We start from the raw sequence: 10654 nt of genomic DNA, 5'->3' as shown, positions 1-10654 counted from the left end.
TATGAAGAATAGAGTCAGAAGATGACAGAGCAATTCAGGATAGACAGGTACTAGTGCTTGGAATGAAGAAAAAAAAGCCCCCAGTAGCATGAAGCTGGAAGCTAGAAAACATGCCAGCAACTGAGAGTGGATGAGCTCACCTTTGTTTGACTTTATTGCCCATGGTCACACAGGTGGTTGCTGCATGGTCAGGAGCAGAGGCAAGCCCTGCCCTAGTCTAGCTCATGTTCCACCATCTACATTACCCCAAAGGGGCAACTAAACTGTGTCCTGGGCTTCAGGTCAAGATGGCAGATCTTTAAGTAACTCCAACCCCTGAGAGTGTATTCTGAAACTTCATTGCACACTAGTGAAAGTAAAGATTTTCAGTGCTTTCTGTTTCATTTAATAATAATATTTATATCTTGTATTAATGTAACATTATCTCATTCATATCCAGTTTCTCCCCTCTTAAAAAAAAAGAATTAATTCAGGCGACTGGATGTTTTTCCTAAAACAAACATTATTTTTTCCATATTGTATTGTATTGATTCACTTAAATGGTTCCATACTTTGCATATAAGGCTGAGTGAACATATACTATTCATTTTTTAAAATTTTATTGAAGTATAGTTGATTTACAATTCTGGGTTTAATACTATTCTTGAATATGATACCCTCAAGCTTCAAAGCTGTATGCTACTACTCTCTCTCTTTTTTTTTTTTTTTTACTACTCTTTTATGGGCACTGAAAGGTTTGTCTTTGCCTAACTGAAAAGTTTCTAACCACTGTCAAACATCAATAGAAGTTTTTTTGGTTTTTGGTTTTTGGTTTTTGTTTTGCCTCTGTGGAATAGGTTAATGTATAAGGACCAACTTTTCAGGAAGCTCTAAGGCATAGGTTGACCAAAAATGTGAGGCAGAAATATATATTCTGGTCTCACATTTTGACAGAAGATGCTTATCTGTAGCAGAAAATTTACATGAGGAGCCTGTCCTTTGATATGTATTAAAGAGTTATTCATTGAATGAATCATTTAAATATTTTAATGATTAACGAAGTCATGAATGGACTCGGAGAGGCTGTCTTGTTTGTTTTATTGATCAATAATAAACTTGTCCTTTTAAAATAAATCCTAACAGCTTATTCAGCTTGCATTCAAAGACCCTGCCACACACACATTCACAACTCTGTTGGCAATCTTTGAGAATAAAATACAGGTAAATAGTGAAATAATTCTTAAATAATTCTTCACTCCAAATAAAATACTTCTGCAAATATTTCCTAACAAAATCTAGTACAACAGTCTTGCTTGTGCTAAGATCCTTCCAAGTGTACTCATAATTCCACTTATTAACCAAGTTTAAAGAAAAAAATACATTAATATGAAATATATTTTAAAGTTGACATTTCCTGCTGAAATTGACTCTCTTCCAAACCTCCTAAAAAGCTTTTTCTACTTTGAATTTAAAACTCATCTATGTCACTGCACTTACTTTTAAATAAATTCCCTCTGTTGCTCATGTTTTTGACATTTTATAAATCCATAGTGACTAAATTTTTCTAGGTTTCTCATATACTTTTTACTGTTAATATTACTATAATTATTAATAATAAATTTACCATGCCTTGGGTGTTTGAAAACCTTATAGAGTTATACCTTTATTCTAACTATTTTAAACAACAACATTATGTTTATTTTCTCAAGAGGGTGATAAATATGGTTATGGAGGATGACTTGTACTAACAACTGTTTACAAAAATATATAAATATTTACCTTCACACTTCCCCCAAGTGAACAAAATACTTCCTTGCTCTCTCAATCTGAGGTGGCATTCTTTAAAACCATTTATGGAAGTGTGTGTTTGCCCTGTGCCCCAGAACCATCCTTCAGATGCGGTAAACTGGGAACTACATTAGCAGCCCTTTGAAACCTGCTTCAATTCAAGGCTACTACTCAAACTCCCGCAAGCTTCAAACATCCCACTTCCTTCAGGGACTGTTTTGTTTTCACTTTTCCCAAAGTGAAAAAAAAGCACAATTAAATTCTACTGAGGCTACCACAAGGAATATCTAAATGTCATACTCTCCCACCCCCAGCGCCACCTTCTCTTGCTTCTAACTCTTCCTCCAGCCCATATCCCAACATTAATGTACATCAAGTCAAGAACCGTGGACTCACTGTGGTCTTCAGGTTTGGCTCGCTTTCTCTTTGGCTGATCTCCCTCCAGGTTAAGATTATCTAAGTTGCATTTTTAGTTCTTCACTATTACTATAAACACATATTAAACAAATCTATATGCATTCAAATATTTAACAAATATCTAGAAGTCTCCAGTCATATGCATTTTATGGATTGTTAGTAGCCTACTTTTTTTTTTCTAGACCCACCCTGAATCACACTTAGTCTCCAAAAGTTACATGTCCATATGCTATAATACAGACAATTCCTAAAGTGTTGGCTTTGTGTTGAACGATCATTAAAATAGAGTCTTCTCTTGGAAATCCCACCCAGGATCAGCGTGGATTTAACCACTTCATTACAGGAGACCGGGCAGCATTCTCCTTCATGAGTTCTTCTCTCACAGCATTGCCATCTCCAGATGCCATGTCGTGCTCTGAAATGAGAAGGAATACAAATCATGTCCAAATGTTTATAACTTCAAGATCAAGTATGGTTTTGTCTTATTTTTGTATTACAATGGATTTACAATGAAATCTTTAATAGATTCCAAGAGTCTATGCTGTGTTCACCTGCTCTCTATCAGTTAGCACCTCCTTGAATTATTTCTCTTCATTCTCCTATTATCACCTGACATTATTCTATATATGCATTTGTCTTTGTTTCCCTGTATTATCTCACTCCACCACTAGAGTATCAGCTCCATGAAGGCAGGGACTTTGTTTTGTCCACTGTTGCAACAGTGCCTGGAACATAATAGGCACTTAATAAATACTTTCGGAATGAGCAAATGCTGTAAGTATAGATCTCTAAGTAAGATTCTCATACTATCTGATATGGAAGAGGAATTAGCTTATCGATGTGGCTCCAGAATGCAGAAGGCAGACCAAAGGGCAGAACTTTTATAAAAATAGTTCTTGCTCTACATAAAAGTTTGTAATATTTAGAGTTTTTTAAATGAAACTTTCTGCTTCTAAGAAAAATGAGGTGTGTTTGCTTTAGCAGTGCACATTCTGCTATATGAAGATACGCACGGCCCAGCAGTTAAAGGAATGTATGTAAATTCATGAAACTCAATAAATCTTACCACTACCCCGCACCCACCCCCTCCCCCCCCAAAAAAAAGCTGCTTGTGAATTCCCAGTCTTGGAAAGGTAGAGAGCTCACTACTAAACAACAACAACAAATGAAGAAGGGAAACCAGGAAGTCCATTTGCCAAGAATGTTGTGACCAACAGGTAGAAAGTTAGAGGAGACAACCTCATGCAATCAAGGTATGAAAGGCACCTCCAAGGTCCCTGTGCTGAGGAACCTTGGTGCCATTTACAAAGGCTTTGCAGAGGTGATATAAAGCCCAAGACAGGACAGAGGCCCCAAGCCCCCTCCTGTAAACAGTAGCACTTGAAGCCCAGGAAGTCCCACGTGGACAATGCAAAACTGAACGGAAGGGCTCCTGGGCAGCCTTCCCACGAGGTCTTTAGGATATTCTGTGCTCCATCCTCAACCTGACTAAAGGTTTACCGAGGTTACACTAATAGTCATCCTTAGTTGCACCTTTAGCTCAGGAAAGGCAACACCTTAGGTCAGAAAATGCTTTTTCCATAAATTTCTAATAAAAATCTTGATACCTAATCTGGGTACAGAAATATTTTTTGTGTAACCCTTAATGTAACCTTCATCCAGCAAAATACAGTTGACCTTGAACAACGCTGGTGTTAGGGATGCCAACCCCCATGCAGTAGAAAACCCACCTACTGTTATACCTGCCCCCAAACAAAGGAATTGGTAAATGACTCACCCAAGGGCAGGAAGCTGAAACGGTTTGGATAGAATCAGGACTCAAACCCTAGTTCTTTGACTCCACGGATTGTGATCCCTAATCGAAAACAAACTGTTCCCCACACTTAGTTAATCTAAAGATCTGTAACATGAAAATACAGGTACTATGTTTATTGGGGAAAAAAATATGCATAAACGTGGATCCACAAAGTTCAAATCCATGTTGTTCAAGGGTCAAGTGTATCTGTTTCCAAGGCATCTATACAGTGGTCAAGATTTTTGCAGAATCTGCAAGCAAACGAGAGAGGGTGACAGGCCCGAGGGAAAGAGACTGCACAAGGGTCCAGAGGAGCAGAGGGTGTGCTCCTGCGTGTGCAGCAGGAAGGATGGAGGTGAGACAACAGAGTTCCATCACTGAGGAATATTCCAGAGGAGCTCGAGAGCCCCCCAGACCTTCATCCCAAACAGCAACAAAGATTCACCAGGGATTTAATTCTCTCTTGGTGGGAAAGATTCAGGTGCAATCTTAAACGAGTGAAGAGGCATTCTAAAGTTGCTCCTTCAATGTTCTTTGTAGCCTACGGTTTTAAGAAAGCAAAATAAGACAAAAGAAGCTGCAAGTGTTTGAGGCAGCTAGCTGTGCTGAGGTAATAGGTTTCCCTGTACTAAAGACAATCAAACCATTCAAAAAATTCCTCATTTCAGAAAGTAGATTGGTGGTTGCTAGGGGTTGAAGAGTGGGAGTAACTGCTTGATGGGTACTGGTTTTATCTGGAGCTGAGAAAAGTGTTCTGGAACTTGATAGAGGTGGTGGCTTCCCAACACTGTGAATGTACCAAATGCCACTGAATTGTTCACTTTAAAAAGGTTAATTTTATGTTAGGTGAATTTCAACTCAACAAAAAATTTTTTCCAAACTTAAAATTCAATTTTCTTCCATTTTGCTTTTCAAGAACTATAGGGGCAAGTCATAAGTATTTATAATGTTAATACTGATCTCAATATCCGGATCAAGTATTCATGTAGATATTCACCTAATAGGTTAAAAACAGGTTTTCAATTTAAATTAGTGTTTAAGGGCATAGCCATACTTAAAAATAATAATTCACTGAAAAACACAGTATTTCCCCTTTATCTTGATGTACTTAACTGAACCCACATGTAAGAAGGAGGTAAATCTGGGAAATAAGCACATTTATCAATATTTCAAATCTTATTTAATTTGAAGTGCAAAGAACCAGAAACAAAAACTGAAATAGATTTGGACTGTCAACTATTTGTATCTGAGGGGGGAAAGTATACAGTTTGTTGATACTAGCAGTTGCTCTGGCTACATGTTATTTTAAACATGTAGCTACTTCCAATTTAATAAAGCTTTACTGTACTAACAATTTATTCAACAAGATAACCAAATAGGTTAATAGCATAGTCTTATAGGCTGTATTTCTCACATTCTAACAACCTGTGTAAGAAGTACATAAGCACTAACAAGCAGTATGCGAATATTACACACTTTCATTCAAAGGTTTAGCGATGATTCCCAAATTTTAATCATAGATACTATCTCTTATTCTCTCCAAAATCCACAAAAAGGCATGCTTGGAATTATTCCATTTAAACACTTCCATTTGGTTTAAAAAAAGAAATGTTTTATATTTTCTATGTTGGCTCTTAAGCCTTATCCAATAAATTCCTCAGAGTACTCTTTCTATGTGAAGTTGGGAGAGAAGCAGCTTTGTCTAGTATGTATGTAAAACAGATCACTGAAGAATTTAAACAACTTTGTATATCTCGGTTATTTTTTATTACATGTTTTTTCTGTAATCAATCATATTTATCCTCCATATAAACTGGGTAAACTTTACAAAAATTATATAATCTTCAAAATTATTAATGAGGTTTCTTTGAAAAAAAGCAACAAATTTCAACAACCTCCCACCTTTCTCTTAAGTAAAATAAAAGAAACTAAATCATTTAAACCAACCTCTTATTCTACTCATCCATATTTTTTCTTATTCAAACTGAAAATGAGGCTATGTTTCAATGTTTATACAGGAATCAATTCTTACCTGTGTGAGAAACAAATCTCTGGTTGGCAGCCTTGGCTACTGAATATTGGAAGGGAAACTTCAGACATTTGCCGGTCACCCTGTCACATATGCCCGACTGACAGCTGCAGGTCTGTTTGCATTCCATCCCGAAGGTGCCATACGGGCAGTCTAAGGATAAAGGGAAGGTTGAGAGAGGGAGCTGCTTGTTGTACATAAGCGTCCATCCTCACAGCCCGTGTGCACAGCCTCAGGAATTGAACAAACCTCATGAATATTGACTATCAGATAAAACCCAATTCTCCAAAAATCCCAGGCTTTGAAAATTGAAACTTTGTCACAAATGTGAAATCACACACTAAGACCAGATAATGGATGCCTCACTTGTAGTGTCTTGCTGTGAAGTTTAACTGAAGACAGATACACGTAACCAATATCCTTGAACCAGTCTTAATTCTGTCTACTTTCTGCTTAGATACCAAAAGACAAGGTCTCATGGGCTACCTCTGTGACAGCTCAGGGAAGGTGGGCAATTGAACAGACATGTGCATCAGTTCCTCACAGAATTTAAGAGATATGATGCTGTATTTGAATCCCCTGAAATCACAGACAATTTACTGTTGTAAAGGTACAGGAAAGGGTTTAAACTAACCAGGGGCTAAGAGGGCGATCATCCTAGCTCTTCACGAAGTGGCTAAACCTCAATCTGCTCCAACTCTTATCAACTTCCTTATCTAACAAGATGGCGGTACAAATGTACCTAACTCCTCCACATGTTAAGAGGATTCACTACTAAAACCCTCTGCAGAGCTAAGATCCAATATGCTAAATGACAAGAAAGCTGAGAATATATTCATATACTTAACCAAATCTGGAAGCTTTTAGAGCTTCGATGTTTTCATACTTAGACTAAAACATACTATATTGAGAAAAAGAGAACAAACTCATCTAGTAAAAATGCATGGGTTTTATGATGTAAATAGCATCTCAATAGACTAGCTAGCCTTGAACAGCCAAGCAGAATATTTATTCTCATGGCATAAGAATATCCTTGTAAATGTACAATCACACATGGGTGAAGAAACAAGCTGTGAGGCATCTAAGTCTTTAGCAATCTAATATTCCACAGAATGATCAAGATAGATATTAATGAAATATATTTTCTAAAGAGATTTAGGACTGCTGTACTCTGCATCCTTCAGATTAGAGAAGCACCTGGTTTTAAACATTGGCCTCTCTGTTGGGAAGAATAGTTCTTAAAAGGGATCCTGAAAAAAGTCTCTGGCAGAAAAGCACACAGCATTGGGATCTGACTGTGTCTCCAGTGATATTGAAAACTAAAACTTTAGCCAAATTTTCAGTTATGCTTCTATTGTATCCCTCAATGTACTGAATAATGCTGGGCAGATAGTAGGTGTTCAATAAATATTGTTATCCGGGCAACGCGACGCCAAACATCTGAATATTTTAAAAACATCCAGATATGCAGCTAAAGTATACAGTTTTCATAGGGGTGTTCTTTTAAAAAAAAAAGCTAAAGTAGAGAGTTTGCCTATAGCAAAATATAATGTATCTAACTGCTGAGGTTCACACAGCCTCACTATTTCCAGCAGAGAGTAAATATTCGAAACCAGACTCACTTGCAATCTGAAGGATGTCCAAGAGCTATCCTAAACAGCTTTTAAAAATATATCTTATTAACAGCTACCTCAATCATTCAGTGAATATTGGAGTGCTAAAGACTCCAGATGCCTTACAGCTTGTTTCTTTAACCATATGTAATTGGACATTTACAATCACACATAGAGTCAATTTTTATGCCAAGAGAAAAAGCAATCCACAGCATATACTTGTTATATCATAAGTATGATTGTGTTAACCACTTCCTCCCTAACTTCCCTATGTGAAGTACTTTTTTCTTGGCTGATAAGCCCTATAATTTACAGAAAATAGAGATCCTACTCAGCTGAAAGAAATGTATGTGAATGTCCACCAGAGAAAATGTCTCCTCACTATTCTACCTTTTATTGGTTATAAACAAAAATAAGCTAAGCAAAAAATAAAATTCTCCTAAAAGTTCAAGCATTTATTTCCTAACCTTTAGTATGTTTTGTGGCCTAAAAGTTAATTGATTTATAAAATATTTTTCTAAAAGAATTAATGGGATTAGCTCAATACTGGATGATCATCATTCATAAAAGCTTACAGTTGTATTAAACACATAAAATAAGAATTATTTAGAAACTTCTCAGTCCCTTTCATTTTAAAAGCTTCTTTATAGCTGATTCACTTTGTTGTACAGCAGAAACTAACACAGCATTGTAAAGTAATTATACTCCAATAAAGATGTATAAAAAATAAAAAAGAAAAGCTTCTTGGTACTGTAAAACTAATGAATGGGGTTATAACATATGTGTTGAACCTTAATAATAGTTCTTAACATGAGATCATGAGGTATCCATACACAGGATATTTTAAAATCACCATTCTTTCGTTTCTAAACATGTTAAACATTGTAAACTACAGTCACTAAGTTTGAAATAAATTCTACAAATGTTTAACTACATTGTTTAGCTATAATTTCAACCTAATAAAGTTTTTCTTTAAGTCTGTAAGAGTGCGAACCTCTTTCTTTACAGAGCTCCAATTTTAGTTTTTCTTTAGGTGTTATTTTTCCTGGTCTTACACTCATTTTTCTAGATGACCAAAATCTTTTATAGAGTGGAATGAGGTTTGTTTTATACTTCAGGGTATCTTCCTCCAAGAATGTGAGTCATTTTGCTAGATGACTTAAGCTGCCCTATTTCACAAAGTGCATTAGTGTTCATCAGAAATATTTGATCTTGAGAGGTGCCCTCCATCCCGTGGACCCTTTTAAGATCAAAGAATCACTAAACCGCAGGGCTAGCCACCACTCCAAGAGGTTATCCAGTGCAGACCTCTGTAATCACTGACTGCAGAAGAGAGGACACCTAAACCATCCATAACAGATTACCTGTCAAGTTCCTGAAGTTTTCCAGAAAAGGAGGCAACACAGTCTTCAATCGGAACTTGAAAAAAAAAATCTCCTAGGCATAATGAGTGAAATGCTGTATTCCTTTCTGGACTTTCTTGCACACTGGGTTCAGTTGCAATTTGCAGAGTTATCTTTCTCTCTCTCTCTGACAGCATCAGTGTGGGACCTGGTCCCTAACCCACCTGCATTTTCCCTCTTTGCATTTTGAGAAAAGGCTCCTCATCTCTCACGCTGGCTAAAAGCCCTCCGTGTGCCCTGGGCGGGGAGAAGAAAGGGGTCACTCTTTACCTTTGCAGATACCAAACTCGTCACCAAAATCATCCTCCTCACTGTAAAACTGACACCTCAGCCCGGGGCCACACTTCACGCCATCCATGCCTGAGACCGTGCGGTAGCAAGTTTCTCCCAGCCCAGCGGCGCACACCCGGCAGCAGCCACAGTCGTCCAGCACCGTCCTCTTACAGCGCAGGCTGCTTTTGCACTCGTTAGTGTCACAACGCTCCGGGCAATCGACCGCGTACTTGGTGCTCCAGGCCGCCGCCAGGTGCGCGGGGACCAGGAGCGTGGCCAGCAGCAGGAGGCTCTTCATGTTTCCCGCGGCGGCTCGGGCTCCGCTTCCCGCGGCGGGGTCTTTGCTGGCGGGAAGAAGCCGTCCAAAGTGGTAGCTGAGCCTCTGCCTACACGTTTATGAGTTTTATACACTGGGTTGCCCGCATGCTTCCCCGTCATCAATTTCCTCAACCCAGCAGCAGCGCTGTCCTCCTGCCAGGCTCTCTTGTTTTAGTTTATGAAATCCAGGATGAAGGCTGGATTAACACGCTGCTGCCATCCAGGAATTGAAAAGCCCGAGCTGATGTCATCTGTTATGTTTAGATGGTTGTTTTGCATGAGGACTAAAACACTCGCTCACATCCGTCTCAAGGGCTCAAGGACGTCTGTTAAGGGGGAATAAAGAAGGCTGCACACCCTCCTCCAGGACAGGAATTGTTCGGACACCAGCACATCAGTTGGGGCATAGCTTTGTCTACGAGCCTCTGCAGTCATGAGGAAAATTATATCGACATGAATCATCAGGACCGAAGAAGCTCCTTTTAAAAAAATAAATAAACATTTGGTATTTCCCTTCAATAAATAGCTATGAGATCATTTGGAAGAAGAAAGGGTTATGGTGGGCCTTTTCAATACTTAGAAGAAAGAAAATATTTTGAAAGGGATTTTTTAAAAGACCCTCTCTTCCTTCCTCTCACCCCTCATCCAATGTTATTTCTAAAACAATTCACATGGCATATATCTCAGTTTATCATGGATGTAGCTATATTTCTAGTAAAATGTGGAACTGCCGCTGAGAATTTCCTTTAAAATCAATGCAAAACCCACAAAAGTGGTAAGATGCTGCTGACACTGTTTCTGGCTTACTCAGTTCTGGAAAAATTTATCAGTTGGACTTGTCCTGACCCAAAACTCACTGGGGAGAAGGCTCATCCATCACCAAGTCTGCTTGTCCAATGATTGAGCCCATTCGGAGCCTTTCCCCTCACCTCCTGGCATCGATCAGAACGCTCACGAAAAACCGCCAAACAAGGCAGGCAGCCCAAGGAAACAAATGAGCCAGCAGGCAAATCAGACCGTGGCCCAGAGAGGCAAGTCA

At 38.4% G+C, this 10654-nt stretch overlaps 1 protein-coding gene across 3 annotated transcripts; it reads right to left on the bottom strand.

Moving 5' to 3' along the window:
- Positions 1–1060: 1060 nt before the first annotated feature.
- ESM1 (endothelial cell specific molecule 1) lies at positions 1061–10028 on the bottom strand. 3 transcript variants are annotated; one of them, XM_082620321.1, is made up of 3 exons: positions 9295–10023; positions 6012–6161; positions 1061–2599 (listed from the first exon to the last, which is right to left on the bottom strand). In XM_082620321.1, the coding sequence occupies exons 1-3, from the start codon at positions 9593–9595 to the stop codon at positions 2499–2501; spliced, it is 552 nt and encodes a 183-aa protein (XP_082476447.1). In that variant the 5' UTR covers positions 9596–10023; the 3' UTR covers positions 1061–2498. The 3 variants fall into 3 exon arrangements, with proteins under 3 accessions (XP_082476447.1, XP_082476448.1, XP_082476449.1); XM_082620322.1 differs by lacking the exon at positions 1061–2599 and adding an exon at positions 3968–4230 and having other exon boundaries at positions 9295–10028; XM_082620323.1 differs by lacking the exon at positions 1061–2599 and adding an exon at positions 4237–4520 and having other exon boundaries at positions 9295–10027.
- Between the last annotated feature and the right edge of the window lie 626 nt (positions 10029–10654).

Source organism: Mesoplodon mirus (assembly GCF_964341445.2).
Source record: "Mesoplodon mirus genome assembly, chromosome: 5".
In the NCBI taxonomy this organism is placed as follows: domain Eukaryota; kingdom Metazoa; phylum Chordata; class Mammalia; order Artiodactyla; family Ziphiidae; genus Mesoplodon; species Mesoplodon mirus.
The sequence above is the reverse complement of the archived record's forward strand: the minus strand, read 5'-3'. Positions and strand labels throughout refer to the sequence as shown.

Bases quoted from the DNA above. Each gene is read 5' to 3' on its own strand.
- ESM1 (XM_082620321.1), bottom strand. From the start codon at position 9,595: ATGAAGAGCCTCCTGCTGCTGGCCACGCTCCTGGTCCCCGCGCACCTG. The intron at 6,162-9,294 runs GTAAAGAGTGAC...CTTTATCCTTAG, and splicing joins CGAGTTTGGTATCTGCAAAG to ACTGCCCGTATGGCACCTTC. The intron at 2,600-6,011 runs GTAAGAATTGAT...TTCTCATTTCAG, and splicing joins GAGATTTGTTTCTCACACAG to AGCACGACATGGCATCTGGA.